The sequence below is a fragment of the Daucus carota genome, chromosome 3 (genome assembly GCF_001625215.2).
Source record: "Daucus carota subsp. sativus chromosome 3, DH1 v3.0, whole genome shotgun sequence".
In the NCBI taxonomy this organism is placed as follows: Eukaryota; Viridiplantae; Streptophyta; class Magnoliopsida; order Apiales; family Apiaceae; genus Daucus; species Daucus carota.
Window position 1 is genome coordinate 11,026,372 of NC_030383.2, and position 24,503 is coordinate 11,050,874.

Here is a 24,503-nt window from a genome sequence, read left to right on the forward strand (position 1 = left end):
CCACAACTACTTATTTGTTTAATCATCCAAACACTAATCAATTTATAAGTCCACATCTACTTATCATTATATAATTTACTTCTTCACTTTGAAGTAACAAATAACTTCTTTTAAGTTAAGTCAAACAACCTCTAAATTCACAAGATTTCTCACAAGCAAATTATTTATCCTCTGATATTCGCTTTAAATTCAGTTTGTCGTATTCACAATATTTTTCGTGAATTATGTCACAAATTGTTCGAAATCATAAAAAATATTGAGATCGTATTTTTTTTATTTGAATTCTGAAACTGTATTTTACTGATAAAAACTGTGAATTATTGGTCTAATCACAATGAAGACAACAATACAAAGTCCATTGTGATAGAAAGCAGTTGTGTTGTGCTTGATGCATCAAATAGTCAGACAACATCCACTTTGTTGACAGAGCTACATAAGTGAGCGGATCACTTTAGGAGCTGCAAATGAGGCTTGAACCTTGTCCAGGAAACTGTTCATTACCTTCACACCTTTTTCATCTGCAACAAAACAGACCTCCTTGTATTATTTTCAAAACTTGTGCTGATGACATTAAAGTGAACAAGATCAATGAAAAGGTGGTCTGCTTCGTTGCAAGGGTATAAAAGTTTACCTAGTTCTGGTACCTCGTGACCCCCGGGGTGCAAAATAACAAAAGGATCAACAAATGATTCCAATAGTTCAATTGCACCTAACTTTGCGAAATCATTCTCACCTATTAATGTTTCAGAAAACAAAACAAATGAGATTATAATAGGGTTTTAGCGAAATCATTCTCACCTATTAATGTTTCAGAAAACAAAACAAATGAGATTATAATAGGGTTTTATATCAAGCAGGCCACTCATCTCGCCGAAAAGTCTCAAGTAGAACATAGGTCTCCACGGCGACTCATTTAAAAGACTAAATCACTGTAAAATATCTCATCGTTAACTTTTTCAAATTTTTTTAACGGAAATCGTTAAATTGAAAATCCTCCGTTAATAACGATTAGAAATGCACATATGGCAATACAATTGGCGCTTACTTGTTGCTGACTTGTAAACAGATTAAACAAAAACTAATTAAACAATTAAATAACCAAAATAAAAACATAAAACCAAAACAAAAACAAAAAACGTCTACATACAACTATCATACACATACATCGTCTAGGGCTTTAGATTTGGGGAAGACCAAGAACAGTTTGTGCTGCTGCTATTTAGGGTTCGAAAAGGAATCATCTTGCTGCGATTGAGGATTTACTAATCAGAATCAAAGCTCTGTTAATTTTTTTCATAAAAGTTAGCGGTGAGATATTTTACAGTGATTTAGTCTTTTAAATGAGTCGTTGTGGAGACCTATGTTCTACTTGAGACTTTTCGGCAAAATGAGTGGTCTACTTGATATAAAATCCGATTATAATACGACTGTGTATCGTAAAATTAATTAAGGATTTGATGAATACCGAAGATGTGGAGTGAGGGAGTCTGAATCAGAGAGGAAAATGCATTTTCGGCTAGCTTTGGAGTTGCAATCTCTACACTTGCAAATTTACCTCCACATATCACCACCACACATTTCAAATCTTGCACTTTGGTAGAGCAACACCCTGCAATGCACCAAATATACACGATGCTATATATATCTTAATTACATGTTCAGCAAGAAAGGTTGAGAGTGAGAAGTAATTTACCTGGGCTTGCATTCCCGGTAAGGCAGCCGCTATGAGTGCTCCCTTTGTGAAAATAAATCAAAAGAAAGACTCGTGTCATGTAACAAATTACCAAGACAGCTGCTAGGATTGTGTAGTAAAGTAGTTGTTCATAGTTAAGAGAAAAGTACCATGGACATGCCGAGAACCCCGTCAAATGGGCCAAGCTTTACCATAGTTTCCTCAATGTATGCGACGGACTCATTAAACATGATGTTCAGTCTGGTTACATCTTGACATTTATTCGCATGTAGAAGCATCAAATTACTAAGAAAATGAAAACTGGTTGCTATTGGGTTTGTTTAGTGTGTGTCCATGGGCACATGCTAAGCACGGAATTTTATATGTTTGGGAGATTTTGATTGGTATGGTGGTTGTATATATTTTATATGTTTGGGAGATTTTGATTGGTATGGTGGTTGTATATACAGAGAGTCCATCATTATTAAAATATGAGAGCCAATCAAAAAGAGTTAAAACTTATAAAATTTCTCGCTTAGCATGTGCCCATGGACACACACTAGAAAAACCGTAACTGATTTGAAGTGGTTGGATGGCATACCTGATCATCATACCAGGTAAAAGCTCGAAAATCTACATCATAGGCTGCAAAAGGAGCATCGATGCACACAAGGTCCATCCTTTCCAATACACTTGAAGGCCATATTTCAAGCTCTTCTTTAAGGAGCACACCACTACTGCGACCACCGTGAAGGCAGAGGATTTTCGATTTCTTCATCTCAGATGTCAGTTTCATTTGCAGTTCTGCGTTGATCAAATTTAATGTGAAAGAGCTCTAGTACACTATTCTCTGCTGTTTATGAAATGGCCCACACATATTCAGCTACCTCAACTTACCATTTTCATGCCGACAGCCGGGAACAGAGTTAAAATTTCTAACTCACATTTATTCAAAGTAAAATGTTGAAAATTTAAATAAATGTTATTATATACAAAAAAAACTGAAAATTAAAATCAATACAAGCCGCTTCTGATGCTGAGGAGGATGTGGGTCATTTGAGTGGCATGTCAACATTAATATTGGAAGGTAGTATTGAACTATCATGTCTCTCTGATTGTTAATTAAGTAAGTTTTAGACTGTTAACTTTCTTCATTGCAATCAGTTTTTCTGATGTTTTTACATCACTTAAATATTTTTTACTCTGAAGATGGACTTCGTATACATGGTTATCAGCTTGTAGTGCAGAATGTTATCGAGAAAGATCTCTGATAAGTGTCTGGTAGAGTCGATTTGTAACTTTGTATTCCTTAACTTACTGATAAGGATCAAGATTTTGCCTAAACAAATCAAAAGATTACATTTTCAGCTAACTCAACTCACTATGCTCATGCTGACAATCTATCTACCCATTTTTCTGATGTATAAAATGTGACCAACACATTTCCAGCTACTTCATCTGACCATATTCATGCAGTTCTGTTTAAGAGTACTCCTATAAACAGAAGTGCATATAATATCTGTATTTTATTCAATTTAAAATATTTTTTGAGTGAATCTTATAACTTGCATTATTCAAAATACATTGTTAAAAGTTTAAATAGATGTTACTATAAAAGAAAGCTGAAAGTATTATAAATAAATTATACATATAAAATTATGATCCTATTGATTTAAGAAAGAATTACACATCTGAAATATATTTAGTTGAGAACCAACAATTATACTTGTACAGTAACTCTTTTACTTGCAAATTCCGGTGTGATAGAAAGCAGTATCTTGTGTTTGGTACTTGATGCATCAGATAATCAGACAACATCCTCTTAATTTGTTGACAGAGCTACATAAGTGAGCGGATTGCTTTAGGAGCTGCAAATGAGGCTTGAACCTTGTCCAGGAAACTCTTCATTACCTTCAAACCTTTTTCATCTACAACAAAACAGACCTCCTAGTATTATTTTCAAAACTTGTGCTGATGACATTAAAGTGAACAAGATCAATGAAAGGGTGTTCTGCTTCGTTGCTAAGGGAATAAAAGTTTACCTAGTTCTGGTACCTCGTGACCCCCGGAGTGAAAAATAACAAAAGGATCAAGAAAAAAATCCAATAGTTCAATTGCAGTCAACTTTGTGAAATCGTTCTCACCTATTAATGATTTAGAAAGAAAAAAGAGAGATTATGATACGACTGTGTATCGATGAGATTAATTAAGGATTTGATGAATACCGAAGGAGTGGAGTGAGGGAATCTGAATAAGAGAGGAAAATGCATTTTCGGCTAGCTTTGGAACTTCAGGCCCTAGACAATCTAATTTACTTCCGGATATCACCATGACAAATTGTAAATCTTGCACTTTGGTGAGAGCAACACCCTGCCATGCACCAAATATACACCATGCAATGAATGTCTTAATTACACGTTCCGCAAGACAGGTTGAAAGTGAGAAGTATTTTACCTGCGCTTGCATTCCTGGTAAGGTAGCCGCTACACAAGCTCCCTTGATGTAAATAAATCAAAAAAAAAAAAAAGAGTCGTGTCATGTAACAAATTACCAAGACAGCTGCTACGACTGTCTAGTAAAGCAGTTGTTGATAGTTAAGAGAAAAGTACCATAGACATGCCGAGAACCCCGTCAAATGGGCCAAGCTTTATCATAGCTTCCTCAATGTATGCGATGGACTCATTGAACATGATGTTCATTTGGGTTGTATCCTGACATATATCAAATTGAAAGTTAAGTTTAACTGATAAAATTATAACTTATTAGTACAAGTTGACTAAGTACTTGAGCGTGAATCCAGCTAAAAGCCGGAAAATCTTCATCCTCCACACGAAAAGGAGCATCTATGAACACAAGGTCCATCCTTTCCAATACATTTGAAGGCCATATTTGAAGCTCTTCTTTAAGAAGCGCACCGTGAAGGCAGAGGATTTTCGATTTCTTCATCTTAGATATCGGATTCGTTGTGGTTGGGTTCACCATTTGCTGTTCTGCGTTGATCAAATTTAATGTGAAAGAGCTCTACTCTACTCTCTGTTGTTTATGAAATGGTCCACACTTGTCCAGCTACCTCAACTAACCATGTTCTACTCTGTTCTCTGTTGTTTATGAAATGGCACACACATATTTAGCTACCTCAACTAACTATGTTCATGACTTCATGGTCTAGAGGCTAGAGGTCCCGGGATCCGTCCTCATACGATAATAATAATGTTAGTATTTTTATTTCTACTTAATTAAAAAATTAACATAAATAAAAAGAATTAAAGTGGGAACAAGACATAGTAACGAAGATAGAACATCACGAATGGACAAAGGAGAACGAATGTTTTGATTGGTCAAAATGCCCGGAAGTTTTTGAAATATATTCGTAGCATGAACCTTTGGCTGAGTTTTTAGTTTAGGACTTAAGAGTTAAGTTCTATGGAGTACATAAAAACATTGGAGTATTGGAGTACAAATCATAATTTTTTAGTTTAATTATAAATAATAACTTTGATTATCCAAATTTATATATGATTTATCATTTATATGTGGTATTAAACATAATTATCAATTAATTATTAATATATTTCAACTTTAACAAGCATTAAGATTGTTGTTTTGCTTATAAATTATATTGCAGAACATAATGTCCTATGATTTATAAAAGTAACTAGATGAGAAGCCGCGCGTTGCGGCGGCCTATAAAAATTATAATAATGATTTAATATTAATATTTCTATAATAAAATAATTTTATGGTTGTCTATAAAATGTATATTAATGTTTCAAAATTAATATTTGTAGGATAAAATAAATTTTATATTATAAAAATCTTAATGTAATACTAATATTAATATATAAAATTGCAAAATTGGACTATAATTCATGGTGAAAAAATGAAAATAAATTTATACACATAATTAACAATTTAAAGCACGACGAATCTTAATTTTATTTGTGTGTTTTTTTTAAAGTAATCACGTTCTTACATTGTCACCTCACTCCAATTTTTTTGGATTGATTGTGCACAAAAACATCTAACTTAAATCCGTGAGATAGCGGTCTATAACTACACTTACTTGTAACAACCTTTATTTTTTAATATTATATAAACAGCTTTCACTTAAAAATTGTTTGAACGGAGCAAAGTAAATCGTATAGAAATTAACAACACCAAACATTCCGATGAACAAAACAAATATTATAAAAGAATAACCAACAAACATACATCACTATCCATCAATATCAATCTATTGATATCATCCATCAATATCATGTCAAGATTTTATTTTTTTCCCATGTTTGGATTTGTCGACTCCCACGTAGCGGTCTATAACTATCTTTGCTCGCAGCAACCTTTATTTTTTTAATACTGTATAAACATGCTTCACTTATTGTTGCAGAAGAACAGCACCATCGAGTTAGAAATCGTTGCTTGCAACAACCTTTATTTTTTCAGTACTGTATAAACAGCCTCACTCATCGTTGCAGTCGAACAGCACCACCGAGTTAGAAATCGTTACTTGCAACAACCTTTATTTGTTTAGTACTGTATAAACAGCCTTCACTTATCGTTGCAGAAGAACAACAACACCGAGTTAGAAATCGAGCAAGAACTATATGAGGTTGTGTTTAGATGATCCAAAACCCTACGATCTATAGGGGTATTTATAGGTGCAGAGAGACTTGTGTGCTACTCTTTCCCATAATTAAATAATCTGAGACAAAATCAGATTAAAACTTTCAAGCTACTATATTCCATAAATAATCTGAAACAAAATCAGATTGTGAAACTTGCTTCTAATATACCCGAAACTAAAAAAAGTCGTTCTAATTTTTGATATTTTTCATACAAAAATTCCAAAAAAATTAGAAAAATAGAACGGAGCGATGTGAGAGGCGCCACCTACACGCCCCTCGCTTCTCCTTTATATAAGTATATTGATTGTTCTATCTTTTGATGACGATGTTTATGTTGTAGAACATATTCTGCAGGTTGTGTGATGTTTATAAATAGTGTAGAACAAAAAAAATTAAGATTCAAATGACTATATTATATTTTATGAATCTTGTATTCCAATACTCCAATATTTTTTGTACTCCATAGAATTTGACTCTAGGACTTAATACTATTTTCAAGAGTTTTTTAATAGTCTCTTAAATATAATATAACAATTATGATTCTCAATAATATAGTATAATTTTAAGTGTGTCAACTTCAACGATGCTCTCCATATCCTCTCATTATTATATATTTTGTTCGTATTTATACCGGCTATGTTAAAGATTAAAATTCATGTAGTGTGGGAATGCATTTTGTATTATTAAAAACAAATTTAGAGCCACTACACGGCTCCTGAAAATAGAGGAGAGAGAAGAGATTCTTAAAGTTTTTAAGAGTGAGCATCTTTTGGAGCTCAATTATTGATCATCCTTTTTATATAAAGCTTATTTAAAAGTTTATTGGTGATGCTCTAACGTGACTTATGTGGTAAGTTGAGAGTTTATAGTGGCTATCGAATAATTTTAACTTATTAATGACTTATGGGTTATTAAAAATATAATAATAAAAATAAAAATGATTTACGTGTAACTTATGATTTATGAGTAAATTTTGTCAAAATAAAAAAGTTTTAAAAAATTAAGTTATTGAAAAAAGAATCTCAAACTAACTTTAATTTTTAATCAGTTTCTGACTTGATTCTGATTTTAAGCCGATTTCTGAATTAATTACCCAAACATATATTTTTTCAACTTAGAGCCAAAAATCACTCAAAACCCAAACAAATAGACTCACCGGTCTTTTGATGCTAGCCCTTGGCGGTTGGAGCAAGTCCAATAAGTTACCTATATGATGTCCTAAACTCACATTTAGGTAATGTGTCAAAAAAATGCACTCCAAGTGTTATTCTAAATCACTAGCACAACCTTAATTCTCCTATCCATTACCTATTTATAAGTAACCTCTAGTCATTTTAGAAAACTGGATATCAGATTCACCTCGTTTAAACAATTACCTGCATCAGGTTAAACACAATCACTCTAACGTGAAACGACATGACTACGTTAATGTATTCCGTGTCTTGTTTGTAAAATAAAAGATAATGAGTATTTTTTTAACAAATAATGATAAAAATCACGTAAGTTTCAATTTTTATTTGTGATACCCCCATTTACAAGCATGTCTCTTTAATTTTATCTTGTACGTTCAAATATTTAGAATGTTGTTGTCAAAAAATTTACACACAATTTTGTTTCCTTTCAAAAAAGAATATACATTATTTTTAATGTCAATAAAGCATGATACATATTTAAAAATGAAAAAAAATTAATTAATATGTCAAATTTTATTCCAATATAAATGATATATATATCTTCTATTTTTGTAATTAAAATGTTAAATTTTATTCTAATATAAAATGATACAGTTTTTATTTTTGTGTATAAACTTACGTCGAGGGAACACTTGCAAAATATTTAAATTTATTTTTCAAATTATTTTGGAAAATAAATTAAAACTACATTAGATGTCTAACCATCATAAATGTTGCAGCGGTATACTTGATATCGAGGAAACGGGAATCAGTTTAGAAGTCTGATGTATTTGCAATGTCGTTTAATAAATTACTGTAGCGTTTCACCGCACCTAACCCTAATAATTACATGAGATCAATCTGATTTCCTTTATTCTTGTTTAATATTTATGAATAAAATAATTATCTCTCTCCTTCTTTCTTTGTCTATTCTCTCATTTTGGGGATTACTATTGGAGTTGACACTAAAAATAGATTACCTAAATCACTAAGACATACTAGCACTCATTATTTTATATTATTTATTATTTATAAGTAATAGGATAGGTAATCTATTGGACTTGCTCTTAGCAGGTTGGCCCTTTACATTACTCTCCGCATCCGCGGTCATGCAAACAGGCGGGGACAGAGTTTGAATTTTTAACTCGCAGGGTATAAATAAATGTTATTATATACAGGAAAAAAACAGAAATTTAACATCAATAAGATGATATATGAGATCTAAGAGTTAAGTTCTATGGAGTACATAAAAACATTGGAGTATTGGAGTACAAGTTTTAATTTTTTAGTTTAATCATAAATAATATATTTGATTATACAAATTTATATACAATCTATCATTTATAAGTTGTCTTGCACATAATTGTCTATCAATCTTTAATATCCTTCAACTTTAACAAGTATTAACATTATTGTTCTGCTTATTAGTTATATTGCAGAACATAGAGTCTTGTAATTTATAAAAGTCCTTATTTTACCTTTTGATTACAATGTTTATGTTGTGTAGAACATAATGTGCAGGTTATTAAATGTTTACGAATATTATTGAACAAAAAAATTGAAATTTAGATGAATAGATTACATTTTATCCAACTTTGTACTCCAATACTCCAATATATTGTGTACTCCATTGAACTTTACTCTGAGATCTAAATCTCATTTATATATAATCTAATTTAACGGCTAGGGGTGTAAAACGATACAGACTATTCGGTGTTTCGGCTTACTCGAAAATATGATACATATCCTATATCCGTTTTATAAACGATCCAAATCTGGCGAAAAAATTAGACGCAGATAATATATGATCCCAGATACGAGCACTCCTATGCCCGCTCAGATTAAGTCTCATATATTTTTTCGTAATATGATCCTACCCGTATACCCGAATATGATCCATGGTTCATATTCGATTTGAACTCATATACATGTTATATTTTTAATTCATTACATTTGTAAGTAAATAATCATCATTTTATAAAATTTTAATATCTTTTTTAAGTTTAAATCTTCATAAAATATGATTTATTCAATGTGACAATACTTATTATCTTCATATATATATTTAATAAAATATATATACTGACATATAATTGTAAGTTTAATTTAAACTTGTTATATTTTATAATATTATGTTTATTTAGACTAAACGATAATTATTGGAATAATTACAATAATAATAATAATAATATTTAATGTTAGTGGATCATAACCGGCCCATATTCGATGGATCATAAACTACCCGGGAAAATATGGTATTGGATCATATTCGGTTCAGATCTGGATCTCAAATATCTGGGATCAATTTATCTCCGAATAAAATGATCCCGGACTCAAATCTGGACATGTTAAATGGATACGTGAGCAGAAATACCTAATATCACCCGGATCATTTTACGGTCCTACTAACGGCCCATCATGGGCATCCTACACAAATACAATACACCATCACACACACATAATCCTTCCTAAACCATTCTATTTTTAATTTGATTTCTCCGTCCAATCGGCGAGTTTGTTTTAAAAGACGAATTCATTTAATTTACGTACCATATATGCGATGTTTCAACATGATTTTCATATAATTCTCATTTTAAGTGTTCTCCCACATTCTATATAATAATATTATTAATGTATAAGAAAACAATGAGCTTAAAATATATTGCAAACGAATTGACATCTTTAGGTTGTGGACGCCATCTATACCACAACTTTTATAAAAATAATTGAAATAGCAATTTTCAAACAAATTGACAACAAATAACAGCTTATAAACGCAAGGATGGCATTATGACAATTTCAGACCCGACCCGAATCTGCAATCCGATTTACTGAGACAAAACTTGAAAGTGGTCTAAAAATTACAGATTGACCTGAAATGGACCCGAAATGAAATAGTACTTTTACCATTTTATGGTAAAAACGGTGAATTATTGGTGTAGTCGCAGTGGGTACAACAATACAAGTCTGAAGGGGAAGAGCAGAAAGCAGAAGTGACAAAGTCCAGTGTGATAGAAAGCAGTATCTTGTGTTTGGTACTTGATGCATCAGATAATCAGACAACATCCTCTTTGTTGACAGAGCTACATAAGTGAGCGGATCGCTTTAGGAGCTGCAAATGAGGCTTGAACCTTGTCCAGGAAACTGTTCATTACTTTCAAACCTTTTTCATCTACAACAAAACAGACTTCCTTGTATTATTTTCAAAACTTATGCTGATGACATTAAAGTGTACAAGATCAATGAAAGGGTGGTGTGATTCGTGCCAGGGTAAAAAAGCTTACCGAGTTTTGGTATCTCATGACCCCCGGAGTGAAAAATAACAAAAGGATCAAGAAATGAATCCAATAGTTCAATCGCATTCAACTTTGTAAAGTCGTTCTCACCTATTAGTGTTTTAGAAAACAAAAAGGAATTGAGATTATGATACGGTATATTGATGAGATTAATTAATTAAGGATTTGATGAATACCGAAGCAGTGGAGTGAGGGAATCTGAATTATAGAGGAAAATGCATTTTCGGCTAGCTTTGGAGCTTCACCCCCTATACATTCTAATTTACTTCCGGACATCACCATTACAAATTTTAAATCTTCCACTTTGGTGAGAGCAACACCCTGCCATGCACCAAATATACACCATGCTATGAATGTCTGAATTACATAATCCGCAAGACAGGTTGAAAGTGAGAAGTATTTTACCTGGGCTTGCATTCCTGGTAAGGCAGCCGCTACACAAGCTCCCTTGATGTAAATAAATCAACAAAAACAAAGGATTCGTGTCATGTAACAAATTATCAAGACAGTTGCTACTGTCTAGTAAAGTAGTAGTTCATGGTTAAGAGAAAAGTACCATAGACATGCCGAGAACCCCATCAAATGGGCCAAGCTTTACCATAGTTTCCTCAATGTATGCTATGGACTCATTGAACATGATGTTCATTTTGGTTACATCCTGACATATATTGGCATGTAGAAGCATCAAATTACAAGTTAAGTTTAAGTGATAAAATTATAACTTATAATTAGTACAAGTTAACTAGGTACTTGAGCGTTAAACCAGGTAAAAGCCGGAAAATCTTCATCTTCGACACGAAAAGGAGCATCTATGAACACAAGGTCCATCCTGTCCAGTACATTTGAAGGCCATACTTCAAGCCCTTCTTTCAGGATCGCAGCGCTACTGTGAGTACCGTGAAGGCAAAGGATTTTCGATTTCTTCATACTAGATATCAGATTCGATCCGGTTCGTTTCACCATTTGCAGTTCTGCGTCAATCAAATTTAATGTGAAAGAGCTCTGCTCTACTCCCTGTTGTTTATGAAATGCCCCACACATATCCAGGCTCCAGCTACCTCAACTAACCATGTTTATGGCCTATTGGCCTGGTCCTGAGTTCCGTGCCCATGCGATAATAAAATATGTTCGTATTTCCGCTACTAAATTTAAAAAATTAACATAAATAAAAAGAATTTAAGTGGGAGACCCACAGTAACGAAGATAGACCATCGTGAAGACGTGAATGGACAAAGGAGAAGCATGTTTTTTTGATTGGTCAAAAAATGCGAGGAAATTTTTGAAATATATTCATAGTATGAGTCTGTCTGGCCAAATTTATAAGTTATGACTTAATAATATTTTCAAGAATTTTCTTGTAGGCTGTTGAATATAATATAAAAAATACGACTTTTAAGAATATAGTGTGATTTTAAGAGTGTCAATTTCAACAATGCTCTCTATATTCTCTCATTATTATATATTTTATTAATATTTAAACCCATTGCTTTAAAGATTCAAATTCATGTTGTGGAGGGAATTCATTTTTTATTATTAAAATATAAATTAAAAGCCACTAAATGACTGTTAAAATAGAGAAGAAAGAAAAGGATCTTACTCGGTGCTCAATTTATGATCCTCCTCTTTTTGAGTTACGAGCCTATTTAGAATCTTTTCGAGTTGCTCTAATATGACTTATAACGTGATTTATGTGATAAGTTAGGAATTTAAAATGTCTGTTTAGGTAATTTTGACTTGTTAATAACTTATGTGTTATTAAAAATTTAATAATAAAAATAAAAATGATTTATGTGTAACTTATGATTTATAAATAATTTTTTAATAGAGAATTTTATTAATAAAACAAATATAAATAATTATATAAATAATGATAGATACCAACATGTCCTTTTTTTAATATAAAATATTATTATTAAAAACAAACAGGAAGCATCGTATAAGTCTTATTAACACTGACGTGTACCACGTCAATCAAACTCGGACTATTATATACTTTTAATTATAATATTGTCTACTCTAAGACAATTTCTTTTCCATTTATTATGAAATATGAGAAATATGATTCAAAATTATTATAAAAATATATTATTACATATTAATATTATAAAAATATTAATAGACAGATGATAAAAATATTTATTTTTTTACACTAATAATTTATGATATAAAAAAATATGAAAACTAAAATTTTAAGAGAGGATATAATCAACCAGTATAATTTATTGATCTTTCAATTCATCAATTAAATTATTAACAAAATAATATTAAAATTTAAATTACAAATAATAAATTTAATTACACGATCGCTTGTGCTTGGTTTAATGTAGGCCTGACAATTTGACACGTAACACGCTAACACCAAACGAAATGACACGAAAAATATGGATATGGGTTTTGATTTCCCATAAACAAAACAAGAAAGTACACGAAAACGAAATTACACAATAAATTTCGTGTCGGATATGGATTTTCATTTGGGGTACACAAAATACACCAAATATTTATAAATAATATTTATTATATATATGTTATGATATATTAAATATATAATTGTGTAAAAATTATATATTTATATGTATGTGTGGATATATATTGTAGACACATTAACAATTTATAGAGAATTATATGTAAGTATAAATATATCATTCACATTTAATAAAATTATAAAGAAAAATATATATTAAATCTATTATTTGATTAAAAAATACATTAATATTTTTATATATAATATACACGAAAAGTACATGAAATGTACACGAAACATTTCGGATCATATACGGGTTTCAAATTAGGTACACAAAATTAATAACAAGCGGATACATGTTTCACCTTCGAGTACACGAAACACAAAAATATACGAGGTGAAAGTATACGAAACCAAACGATTGCCACTTGCCACCCCTAGTTTAATTGTTGGCAGTGATTAATTAGCAACTTTTAGAAATGACTATACATTAATTTAATTTTTATTTTGTTATTTCAAGTATTTTCATCTAATGACCGAGGAAATTAAATCTTAATACTCTATAATCGCTTCTCCAAATACATATCGAGTCTGGTAAACAAGTGTGGAATAGAAGACGGAGCAAAACAGATCCAACAATGGCGTCTCCGGCGACACCGCGACAATACCCACTCCAACGCATCTCCACCTTCAAAGACCGCCCCTCCACCACCGCATCAACCCCTTCTTCCCCTCTCTCCTCCTTCGCCTCCGATCCCATCTTCTCCGTCTTCCTCTCCGCCGACTTCAACTCCACCTCCTTTTCCTCCACCGCTCTCTCCACCGGCTCCTCCATAGCCATCGCCGAGAAGCTCCAGCTCGCCATTCGCACTCTCGAGAACCAGCTTCGATCCCAGGTCCTTTCGCACCACACCCATCTTCTCTCCCAGCTCTCTAATCTCCACCAGGCTGATTCTTCGCTTACCCATCTGAGAAACTCGCTGAGTACTCTGCAGTCATCGCTGCTGCGTCTGCGGGCCGAGATCACGGAGCCCAATAAGGCGATAAAGTCGAAGACTACCCAGCTTTCGAATTTGCATTCGAGTGTGTCGTATTTGCAGGGGACGATTAGGTTGATTCGGTTGTCGAGGAAGCTGAGGGGGTTGATGGGGGTGGAGAGTTTGGATTTGTCGAAATGTGCGCAGTTGTATTATGAGGTTGTGAGTTTGTTTAATGAGAGTGATTTGGGGGGAATTGGGGTTGTGGAGGAGGAAATGAAGTGGGTTTTGGAGTGCGGGGAGGAGTTGCGGGTGAAGGGGATGGAGGTTCTTGAGAGAGGGTTGGAGTCGTTTAATCAGGCGGAAGTTGGGGCGGGGTTGCAGGTGTTTTATAATTTAGGGGAGTTACGTGGTACTGTGGAGGGATTGGTTGGGAAGTATAAGAATGTTGGTGTCAAGAGTATTGCCAATGCGTTGGATATGAAGGCGATTTCGAGTGGTGGGGGGATGTATGGAGGAGGGCCGGGTGGGATACAGAGGAGTGGGACGCCGCAGATTGGGGGTGGGAGTAAGGCCAAGGAAGCGTTGTGGCAACGGATGAATGGGTGTATGGATCAGTTGCATAGTATTGTTGTGGCTGTTTGGCATTTACAGAGAGTCTTGTCGAAGAAGAGGGATCCGTTTACTCATGTGTTGTTGCTCGACGAGGTTATGCAGGTATGGTTTATGTAGTATTGTTGTTGTCGGTTTTGTGGTTTTATGTAATTATATATTATCTTGAGCTAAATGTTTAGATAGAATTCTGAAAATGATAATAAGGATGATCTGATATGTAGTATCTTGTATCCTATTCAAATAGGCATAGGTAAACCAAACATATTAGTGTATCCCGCTCTCAAAGTACTTTATTAATTAGGGAGTAAGAGTATGCACAAGCACACTGCAACACCTATGCACAAGCACACTGCAACACCTTAACCTAACTTGTAAATTTTTTTAACAAATCTTGTTTTGTCCTAATATCCAGTGTCTCGTTAGAAGTCATAATTTGATTGTGTAGAGTAGGCTACCTTCAAATTTTTATTAGCTAAGGTAATTTATTAATGCCATCATTGGTGTTGTATTGCTGTTATCAGTTATCAGCATTGTAATATTATTAACTTTTATTAGCTCTTATCATCTTAGGAAGGTAATTTGATGTTAACATATAGAGTTTGGGAGGCACTTCTGAAAAGCTTTGCTAACCAAATGAAAAAAAAACCTTTATTAGCCAAATAAAATGTCAGTTTTATGGTTTTATGCAAGTACAGAAGGTGGAGCTAAATGTTTTGATAGAATTATGAAAAATGATATCGAGGATGGTGTGGTATACAGCATGTTGCATCGCATACAATAATATAAATAGGTACTCCCCCTGTCCCTTCAGATTGTTAACATGTGGCAGATAAGGTGACACGCATTTTAAGGTTCCAATAAGTATAGTTTCATATATTATTTTAACTTTTATGTTCTTTAAAATAAGAATTTCGTCTTAAAATTTTTAATAAAAAAATAAATTTTGAAAGGTAAGTTATGAAATTATACTTTATATCCACCTTAAAATGCACGTCAAGCAGTGCAAGAAAACTGTTAACAAATGGATGGGATGGAGGGAGTATAACTAAACCAAACATATAAGCGTATCCTGCTCTGGAGTAGTTAAAAGTAGGGGAGTAGGATGTACTCTATACTCACCATGCCTTAACTCATAAGAAATATTAACCCAATATAATTTTGTACAGAAATGTAGTTTTTGGTTTGAAAGCTTAATTTTTTAATTCAGAGAACAGTCTCCCTTCAAAGTGGAGGACAAACAATTGGTTATTGTTGGTGTATCAAATTATGTTTGTTATTACTTTGTACAATCAAGTTAATGACTAGTTACACCAATGGTGTTGTACTGAAGGTATGGTTTAGGTAGTTTATGGTTAATAGTTTTATGTTAAGTACATTATCTCTGGCTAATAGTATTGGTACGATTGGATGTTGGAGTTGTGAAAAATGATATTGAGGATGATGTGATGTATGTATGTTGCAGGCATAGAAACAGGGATAACCAAATATATCAGATTATCATTGTATACCACTCATAAGTCTTAAGTATTCGTAAGTAGGGGATTAGGATGAAATGCAGGCACACCTTACCCATACTCGTAGTAGTACAGAGGTATTGCCATAAAAATAATCCCCCCCCCCCCCCCCCCCCCCCCCCCCCCCCACACAAAAAAAAAGCCTTTAAGAAAACATAACCCTTAATTTTGTTTTGTCCAAATATGCGGTGCCTGTTCAAAAATTCTAACTTGATTCTGTAGAACAGGCTACATTCAGATTACAGGATTTTATATGTTATTATCCTGAGTAATTTAATTATTTGTGCCATCAGTGGTGTTGTATTGCTGTCATGAGTTCTCAGCTTTGTAATACTGACTTGTATTAGCTCTTTTTATCTTAGGAAGGTGATTCAATGTTAACAGATCGAATTTGGGAGGCACTTGTGAAAGCCTTTGCTAGCCAAATGAAATCTGTTTTCACAGCATCGAGCTTTGTTAAAGAAATTTTCACCACTGCCTATCCCAAACTCTTCTCTATGATAGAGAATCTCCTCGAAAGAATTTCACGTGACACTGATGTTAAAGGAGTACTACCAGCTATGAGTCCAGAAGGAAGAGAGCAAATGATTAATGCCGTTGAAATATTTCAGACATCTTTTCTGGCCCTCTGCTTGAGTCGTTTGTCTGATCTTGTTAATACTGTGTTTCCAATGTCAAGTCGTGGAAGTATTCCATCCAAGGAACATATATCAAGAATTATATTACGCATTCAGGAAGAGATTGAAGCTGTTCACATGGATGCTCGTTTAACACTGTTAGTCTTGCGAGAGATCAGCAAAGTTCTTCTTCTGGTGGCACAAAGAGCTGAATACCAGGTAAGTTTCAGCATAATTGAAGCGATATGTATATACATAAACTATATGAAAAAAGGAACTACATTGATTAAACAATCCAGTCCATGAGATTCGTGAATATATGACTACAGATCAAGTATGAATGAACATTAATTAGTTATAACACTTTTATTAACCTTGATCATGTTTATTTAATTAAAATATAATATTATTTTTAACTACTGAGAATTTTGTTATAGATTTCCACTGGACCTGAAGCACGTCAGATAACAAGTGCGGCAACTTCAGCTCAGATAAAAAACTTTACACTTTGTCAGCATCTACAAGAAATTCATACACGCGTAACGTTAATGGTGAAAGGACTGCCTGCAATCGCTGCAGAAGTTCTGTCTTCTTCGTTGGGCACAATATATGGTGTTGCCTGTGATTCTGTGACATCCCTTTTCCAAGCAATGCTTGAGCGCCTCGAGTCTTGTATCTTGCAGATCCATGATCAGAATTTTGGTGCACTTGGCATGGATTCTGCTATGGACAACAATTCATCTCCGTACATGGAAGAACTGCAACAGTGCATAACTCATTTTCGCAGAGAATTCTTGTCTAGACTGTTGCCTACTTCAGCAAGTGCTAGCTCTGTAGGGTCAGAAACAATATGCACCAGACTTGTCAGGAGCATGGCTTCTCGTGTTCTGATATATTTTATCAGGCATGCTTCGCTTGTTAGACCTCTCTCTGAGTCTGGAAAGTTAAAAATGGCGAGAGACATGGCCGAACTGGAATTAGCCGTGGGTCAGAACTTGTTCCCAGTGGAACAGCTTGGTGCCCCATACCGAGCTCTTAGAGCATTGAGGCCTATTATCTTCTTAGAAACATCTCAACTGGCTGAATCTCCTCTTCTTCAAGATCTTCCACCAAGTGTGATCCTTCATCATCTTTATTCACGTGGTCCGGAAGAATTAGAATCACCATTGCAGAGGAACAAGCTTACATATCTGCAATATTCACTATGGTTGGATTCTCAGGGGGAGGATCAGATCTGGAAAGGTATTAAAGCAACTTTGGATGATTACGCAGTGAAGGTTAAGGCAAGAGGAGACAAAGAGTTCAGTCCAGTATATCCCCTTATGATAAGACTCGGGTCATCATTATCAGAAAAAGCTCCAGCATCTCATAAACCTTTTTGACACTGTTAATCTTTATATTTTCAGTGGTTAATCTCGGAAAATTAAGGGGGGCAAAAAAAGATTGTTGGTGATTCATCAATGACTTCAGTACCCCTTGTCTCCCTTCACTGCATATATACACCAAATCATGTTGTTGCAGGTAGTATTCTTGAGCCAAAAACGACAGGAGGGTCAGAGTTCTAAATGGCTAAATTGCGGTGCATATATATAGTTTTATGTAATGAGATATGTTTTGCTAGACATGCTTTTCAATTCTATTGATTTTATTTTCTTAGTAACATTTCTATTAGATCAATATTTTGTGCACATCTGTCTAAACTTTAAAGTAATACAAATGAGCTGAATATTCCTTTATAGTAATTATTAATGCTCCTTTGTAACTTATACGAAATTCTCAACTCATTTTCTATATTTGCTAGTCGTTTGGCATTATTTAAATGTATTATTATCATACATAATATTAACAGTACAGAAGTTGTGATGTGATTACAATATGTATGAAAGGGGTGGGGGTGTTTGGACGCAGCTAATCACATTCATACCTGTGCACTTGAATTAACAATTCACAAGTCTCTGTCCATGATGTTAATTCCTGGCATCACCATCAGGAAACTCAATTTTGGCTCTGCCCTGTCCCTCTGAATTAAATATTGTCAATACATGCATGATCAATCACACACAAACACACATATGTATGAAATGAATTGACCAAGAACATGATCCATGTAAATACAGAATTCAGCATGTCCAGATAACTACACAACTAGTCATAATAACTCAGATAAATTAGGACTTGGGAGGAAAATATCTGGAAAAGTTGGTGAAGAGGAATAGATGAATGCACATCATTTTCAGCATCTCTTTCATATGCTTTCACCTTAACGGTTGTGTATATCAGCACCCTTTATATCTTCCACATTGTTAGCTGTTAGGATTATTCGTTACCCACAAGAAAGCCGGAGACGATTCCTAGGCCAAGCCTTCCAAGAAACTCCTACTTTCTAAGTAATATAAGCCATGGTAAACAAATTTGTTACCTCTCAAGCTGCAGTAGCTGATCATAATTTATCGGTGAACAGTATTTCAAAGAAAATTTGTGACAAGAAAAGTTACCGAGATAGCAAGGCCAAGGTTTTGAAGCCTAAAGTGTATATCCTCAGAGATTCATCTACCTTCAGAAATCTTGTTCAAGAATTGACTGGCAATGGAAACACTGGATGTACAAATGCTTCTGATAGTACAAGTGCATCGCTATCGTCTTCGTCTGACACCACATTTACACCAGTTGGTCATGAGATGGTTCCCATCCTGCAGAACAATATGATGTATGCAAGTGAATATTATTGTTTTCAAGAAATGAGCCCCGTGGGAGCAATTAGCATTCCAGGCGTATCGGATTTTTCTCCTTGCGCTATTATTTCCAATCCGATTATTGATCATGAGCAAGATTCATTTATAGGGAACAATATGATGTATAATATTGGAGATTTTGGTAATTTTCAAGAAAGTAGCACTGAAGTATCATTTGATTCTTCGGATCATCTGATTAGGACACCGGTGACATCGGATTTTTCTGAAGAAATCGTTGATTACATGCCAACTACATTCGAAGATGATGAGTTTCAGGCTAGTTGGAACATGATGAGTTATCCGCAATACGAAGAGACGGAGACATGGTTTTCTGAAATTGAATCCTGTGTTTATAATAACCACGGGTCGAACTGGTTCCAACCTCCAGGCATGGCTGCGGAGGTTTGTGCATTTGATTGTGACTTGTCTGCAATCATCTCATGATATTTGGAGTTGGACATGCAGGTTTTATTAGTTAATCAGGTTTTGTACATTGGTGTATATATAGTGTTATTGTTATAGAAATGTATATAACGCATCATAATTAGCTAGTTTACTAGTTACTGGAGTAAATTACATGTAAACCGTGTATATAGTGAGGTGATGCAATAAATATTCTGTACATTCTGTAAACATGCAAGTAGAAATGTTAATGATTTCTTGATTTCCCTGTCTATAGCAAATGTTTTATGTTTTCACGTATCAACTAATGTAATTGCATTCGGCGTGTTCGTACAAGACAAGAATGGTTAGATTTTTTGCACCCATAACTTCATCTCGACTCTGTGGCCCAATGGATAAGGCGCTGGTCTACGAAACCAGAGACTCTGGGTTCGATCCCCAGCAGAGTCGTATTCTAGTTTGTTGTTTTTGGAAATCCAGAAGGCTGAGAGATTTACATCTCTTATTTTTTGTTTCTAGGAGTGGATGACTGCTTTGGTGCAAGGAGTAGAGAGATTTCTGTTTTCTTTTCCTTTCATTTTTAAGTTAATCGCAAGATTATAGTTTATACTTTATATTCATCAACTTTGCCTATTGCCTAATAAACACCAATTTCTTCCAAAATTTCACTTCAAACCAATTTTTAAGTAGCTAAAGTAATGCAATTTCTTTCCTTCTGAAAAAAATATGATAGATCCCAAGTGCAAGATTTTATTCTGATTATAAGTTTTTCATCAAGTACAAACACACTAAGCTGTGGAATGTAGACTCTCTACAAAAAATGCTATATTTTCTTAAGCTGGATCCTAGAAGCATTAAATTCAAACATATATAATAATAAAATTATAGTTTAAACTCTAGGCATAAGCTTCCACTACATGTCTACTACATGAATTTTGATAACCACACTATACCACTAGTTCAATAATTACAGATGGTAAACTAAAGATCTCACACTGAGTGATGTTGTGAACAGTCTTTCTGTTGGCAAAATCAGGATCAGTGAGATGAATATACCATTAATTTTCTGGAGGGACCTCTGTGAGGGCTAATTGGCTTCGCTGCGAAATTCATCTCCTGATTAGTGGGTTGGACTGGTGCATCACCTAGAACTACTCCTTGTTTCTTTATGTAGTTCCATTTGTCTTGAAACAAGTATAGAAAGGCAATCAAGAGAACCTCGACAGTGAAAATTGTGGTCCAGAAGTTAATGCTTTTCGAGCTTCTCTTTTGGTAGGCTAGTAAGCCTGTGTACACATTTATGATTCCCAATAGAGAAACTGCAGTCCCCAGGCTCCAATGGACCAAAAACCATAAGCTCCTTCTTCTATTTCCCCTGTATACAAGAAAGAGAATGTTTAACCTCCGATTTTTCATCAAACTTCCAAATTTTATTTTAATGGGAACGGGCTTTTAAAGAAGGCCTCTAAATCTACTCGTCAGGGCATTCCATACCATATGACGAACCAGGGCAAATTAAAAAAATTTGCCCACAGAAAAAAAGTTCTTCTAGAAAAATAAAGATAATGTAAACTCAGATAAAGGTGAACATTTAGATCCATAGATTCTACCGAAATCAAGAAAATTCCCTATAAAATCAGTCAAATATTAAATCTTCAGAAGTGGAATTTGAAAAATTAACTCACAGACTCGTAAGTAGGTGGAAAATTTTAAACTATCAGTCATTTTTACAAGAAATCTCGATACATACTATAAATATTAGATAGGTTGATTAAATTTGGGACCCCTAAAACGCATGTGCCTAGAAAGGTCGCCCTGCTTGAGAAAAAGGCTCATCCCAGAATGAGGGCAAAAACGAGTAACACAAGTATTATGTATGTTACCTTTTTGGGCGGAAAAATCCAACCAAGGTCTGCAACCATACAACACCATAGAGTGCTAATCCTAACCTCTGGTGATTATTGTTGAAAGTATTTTCAAACATTCTTATCGACAAAACTGCTCCTGCAGTTACCAGAAGCACTGAAAGTATCTGCAGAAGAAATAATACAAGTTAATAACATAAAGCAACTCATTAACCTTTATGGGGATTGTTAAATTTTATTTATAGGTAATATAATGCATCAAATGATAAGCATGAACAGTGTCAGGATTATATTTGATGCTCATTTACTAGATAGTAAAACAGGGAGGCTACTGTTTCTTTTTCACAGACATATTAATGTCTTTTCTTAAACTTCAAGTACCTATCATCTAATAGTAACACATTGTAGAAGTATATCTTTGACAATTAAACTATGGGCTATAAAAGTAATTATATGCAAGTAGGGTAGAATATACTTTTACTTTATTTTTGACCATCATTAGAGCTTTAAAGTAGGGTATTTAGAGGTAATAGACAGTTTAAGATTTGCTGTCCACTTTGTGTGGCCCTGATTAGAGATTTTAGTGATGCTTTTATGACTTTAGAACCTTAGTAACAAAAAGAGAAAATAATATACTAGTATTATTTCATTATATAGATGATTACTAATTAACTAACTTGTTTTAAAAATTTAACAAAACAGAAAATTGTTAAAAACCAGAAACATAAAAATGACCTTGGAACTTGCCTGAAGAGTTGCATGTGTGTAAAACATAATCTTCAGTCTTTTTCCAGATTGTTCTGTATTCATCATTCTAATGACAAGTATTCCTACCGGCATCAAGAAACCCATTGATGTCCAAAGGAGAAATCCGTGTACTGTTATGTCAGATACCATCTGAGGACTCAACTGAAACGCGTTGCAATTCAGTTATTGCTCATGAAAAATTGCAATTACTAGAAAGTACAGTATGCATGGCTAAGTTTTGCTAAATGCAAACAAACATAAGATGTGTAGTAGTTATTTGCTGGAAAGATTAGGAACTTTTGTATTATGTGAGATGCATTCTGTAAACAAGGAGTCACCTTATTACTCTTGGAATGATTGTTGAAGGTGTCCAATTCTGCATGTGCTTCATCAGATGCCTTGGTGAGGGGTGGAAGAACAAGAACAGCCACTATTATTAGAACGATGAACAGCAGCACCTTTTGCGCTTGTACCATTGTAAAATCTTCCAAAGAGAAAAATAAAGATAAATCTAATCAGTATGATGCTGATTACTTGGATTTCTGATAGCAATCGAGGATTTCATGCCCCGGGAAATCTGATTACTGAAAGCTCAGTGGAGCACAAATGAAGAAGCTCAACAAAATCCGTGAAGCCTTAATATGTTATTTTTCTGAGCTACCTACCAATCTCTTCATGCATATGTATATGTGTCTTTTCAAAGTGTTGCTACTGTATTTTAAGCTGTATATCTGTATATCTTCTCTTCTGGTATGAATCTAGAAGGTTAAAGTGTACCTCTTCCTTTTCTTTACTAAGAGGCAAACAGCATTAATCTTCTGTCTGTTGAAAGAAACCAAAGTTGGATGCTCTAATCAAAAGATATGCCTTTGCATGACTTTGGTGGACATATAAGTAATCCATGGGAATGAACAAAACAGAAAAAATGAGAAGAACAAGTTAAGATTTCAACCATGTAGGGTCAGTGTCACAGGCTTTCTGATTTAATGGAATAGAATGTGCAATTCCAGGAGAGCATCAAAAAAGTCAGAATGCATATGGAGGATGTATATAAATTTAAAAAGGTGATAAAATACTCATAACACTCTATTCTACCTACCTAGTCAGTACATTCCCCTCTATAAAAGCTTAATTCAAATATAATACTAATTAATAACCACATAGATGGTGTTCTGAAGATATAATTTCATTGGGTATGAAGACAGTTTCAGAATAGTTTCATCAATAAATTGGATTGGTTCACTGGTGAATAACAAGCTAAGGTTGCGTATGTTAGGACCTTTCCGAGACTATATATGCCATGTGTCTCACAACCTTGTACATTGAGGAAAATTTTTTTATGTCACTTGTAAAAATTTCACTTTAACAAGAACTAGGAGGCCTCAATTCAGGATTACAGTGAACAAGGTACAACTATTAGAACATGAACTTTATGTAAACATAAGTTTTTGCAATCATCACTACAGATCAAACCACCATGTTATGGATGATAAATCAAATCCTAACCAAATAAGGGTCTAGCTATTATGATCTTTAACAGACATGTAAAAAGAGAAGAGAAGAGTATATTAAAATGGAACAAAGATAGGTGGACTAAGACATGTTATTCCCCACCCCCATGCAGCTTTTTTTATTTCATTTGTTGGAAATCTACCAGAGATTGCACAACAGCTAGCACATAAAAATGGTCCCTCCCTTAGCTCCTTCAACGAATACTGCTTTTAGTTTCTTGAACGTCATGATGATGATATCGAGCCTTTTACATTTCATGATTTTCATCATATAGATCTCATATTCTAAATTAC

The 24,503-nt window shown here is 33.9% G+C and overlaps 4 protein-coding genes, 1 long non-coding RNA gene and 1 other non-coding gene across 8 annotated transcripts; 2 read left to right on the forward strand and 4 right to left on the reverse strand.

Annotated features, from left to right (window-relative positions):
- Positions 1 to 177: 177 nt before the first annotated feature.
- On the reverse strand, positions 178 to 2,555 carry LOC108211122 (uncharacterized). Its single transcript, XR_001804978.2, has 5 exons — positions 1,843 to 2,555; positions 1,694 to 1,735; positions 1,466 to 1,609; positions 632 to 733; positions 178 to 518 (listed from the first exon to the last, which is right to left on the reverse strand). It is a non-coding gene; the product is annotated as an uncharacterized LOC108211122 (long non-coding RNA).
- A 727-nt stretch (positions 2,556 to 3,282) lies between these two features.
- Positions 3,283 to 4,774, reverse strand: LOC108211119 (uncharacterized). The gene is made up of 6 exons (XM_017382630.2): positions 4,457 to 4,774; positions 4,282 to 4,383; positions 4,127 to 4,168; positions 3,898 to 4,042; positions 3,715 to 3,816; positions 3,283 to 3,600 (listed from the first exon to the last, which is right to left on the reverse strand). The coding sequence occupies exons 1-6, from the start codon at positions 4,652 to 4,654 to the stop codon at positions 3,512 to 3,514; spliced, it is 678 nt and encodes a 225-aa protein (XP_017238119.1). The 5' UTR covers positions 4,655 to 4,774; the 3' UTR covers positions 3,283 to 3,511.
- Positions 4,775 to 10,207: 5,433 nt separating this feature from the next.
- LOC108213350 (uncharacterized) lies at positions 10,208 to 11,848 on the reverse strand. Its single transcript, XM_017385137.2, has 6 exons — positions 11,516 to 11,848; positions 11,322 to 11,423; positions 11,171 to 11,212; positions 10,942 to 11,086; positions 10,754 to 10,855; positions 10,208 to 10,641 (listed from the first exon to the last, which is right to left on the reverse strand). The coding sequence occupies exons 1-6, from the start codon at positions 11,804 to 11,806 to the stop codon at positions 10,553 to 10,555; spliced, it is 771 nt and encodes a 256-aa protein (XP_017240626.1). The 5' UTR covers positions 11,807 to 11,848; the 3' UTR covers positions 10,208 to 10,552.
- Positions 11,849 to 13,794: 1,946 nt separating this feature from the next.
- On the forward strand, positions 13,795 to 18,640 carry LOC108214899 (conserved oligomeric Golgi complex subunit 5). Its single transcript, XM_017387142.2, has 3 exons — positions 13,795 to 14,923; positions 16,698 to 17,171; positions 17,390 to 18,640. Exons 1-3 carry the CDS (start codon positions 13,868 to 13,870, stop codon positions 18,332 to 18,334), a joined length of 2,475 nt encoding a protein of 824 aa, XP_017242631.1. The 5' UTR covers positions 13,795 to 13,867; the 3' UTR covers positions 18,335 to 18,640.
- A 1,823-nt stretch (positions 18,641 to 20,463) lies between these two features.
- TRNAR-ACG (transfer RNA arginine (anticodon ACG)) lies at positions 20,464 to 20,536 on the forward strand. The gene has a single exon. It is a non-coding gene; the product is annotated as a tRNA-Arg (tRNA).
- Positions 20,537 to 20,934: 398 nt separating this feature from the next.
- LOC108211848 (cytochrome b561 domain-containing protein At4g18260) lies at positions 20,935 to 23,727 on the reverse strand. 3 transcript variants are annotated; one of them, XM_017383555.2, is made up of 5 exons: positions 23,476 to 23,727; positions 23,037 to 23,182; positions 22,687 to 22,860; positions 21,970 to 22,118; positions 20,935 to 21,461 (listed from the first exon to the last, which is right to left on the reverse strand). In XM_017383555.2, exons 2-5 carry the CDS (start codon positions 23,172 to 23,174, stop codon positions 21,125 to 21,127), a joined length of 798 nt encoding a protein of 265 aa, XP_017239044.1. In that variant the 5' UTR covers positions 23,175 to 23,182; positions 23,476 to 23,727; the 3' UTR covers positions 20,935 to 21,124. The 3 variants fall into 3 exon arrangements, with proteins under 3 accessions (XP_017239044.1, XP_017239043.1, XP_017239045.1); XM_017383554.2 differs by having other exon boundaries at positions 23,037 to 23,724; XM_017383556.2 differs by having other exon boundaries at positions 22,699 to 22,860; positions 23,037 to 23,723.
- Positions 23,728 to 24,503: the final 776 nt, after the last annotated feature.

What these genes read in the sequence shown, in the direction of transcription:
- LOC108211119 (XM_017382630.2), bottom strand. Translation starts at nt 4,654, where the DNA reads ATGGTGAACCCAACCACAACGAATCCGATATCTAAGATGAAGAAATCG. An exon ending in TTAGCTGGATTCACGCTCAA is followed by an intron (nt 4,384 to 4,456) that starts GTACTTAGTCAA and finishes GATATATGTCAG; the next exon opens with GATACAACCCAAATGAACAT. An exon ending in TCCCTCACTCCACTCCTTCG is followed by an intron (nt 3,817 to 3,897) that starts GTATTCATCAAA and finishes AATCATTAATAG; the next exon opens with GTGAGAACGATTTCACAAAG.
- LOC108213350 (XM_017385137.2), bottom strand. Translation starts at nt 11,806, where the DNA reads ATGTGTGGGGCATTTCATAAACAACAGGGAGTAGAGCAGAGCTCTTTC. An exon ending in GGGTTCTCGGCATGTCTATG is followed by an intron (nt 11,213 to 11,321) that starts GTACTTTTCTCT and finishes ATTTACATCAAG; the next exon opens with GGAGCTTGTGTAGCGGCTGC. An exon ending in TCATGAGATACCAAAACTCG is followed by an intron (nt 10,642 to 10,753) that starts GTAAGCTTTTTT and finishes GTTTTGTTGTAG; the next exon opens with ATGAAAAAGGTTTGAAAGTA.
- LOC108214899 (XM_017387142.2), top strand. Translation starts at nt 13,868, where the DNA reads ATGGCGTCTCCGGCGACACCGCGACAATACCCACTCCAACGCATCTCC. An exon ending in TGCTCGACGAGGTTATGCAG is followed by an intron (nt 14,924 to 16,697) that starts GTATGGTTTATG and finishes TTTTTATCTTAG; the next exon opens with GAAGGTGATTCAATGTTAAC. An exon ending in CACAAAGAGCTGAATACCAG is followed by an intron (nt 17,172 to 17,389) that starts GTAAGTTTCAGC and finishes ATTTTGTTATAG; the next exon opens with ATTTCCACTGGACCTGAAGC.
- LOC108211848 (XM_017383555.2), bottom strand. Translation starts at nt 23,174, where the DNA reads ATGGTACAAGCGCAAAAGGTGCTGCTGTTCATCGTTCTAATAATAGTG. An exon ending in CTCTTCAGGCAAGTTCCAAG is followed by an intron (nt 22,119 to 22,686) that starts GTCATTTTTATG and finishes TTTCTTCTGCAG; the next exon opens with ATACTTTCAGTGCTTCTGGT. An exon ending in GGATTTTTCCGCCCAAAAAG is followed by an intron (nt 21,462 to 21,969) that starts GTAACATACATA and finishes TCTTGTATACAG; the next exon opens with GGGAAATAGAAGAAGGAGCT.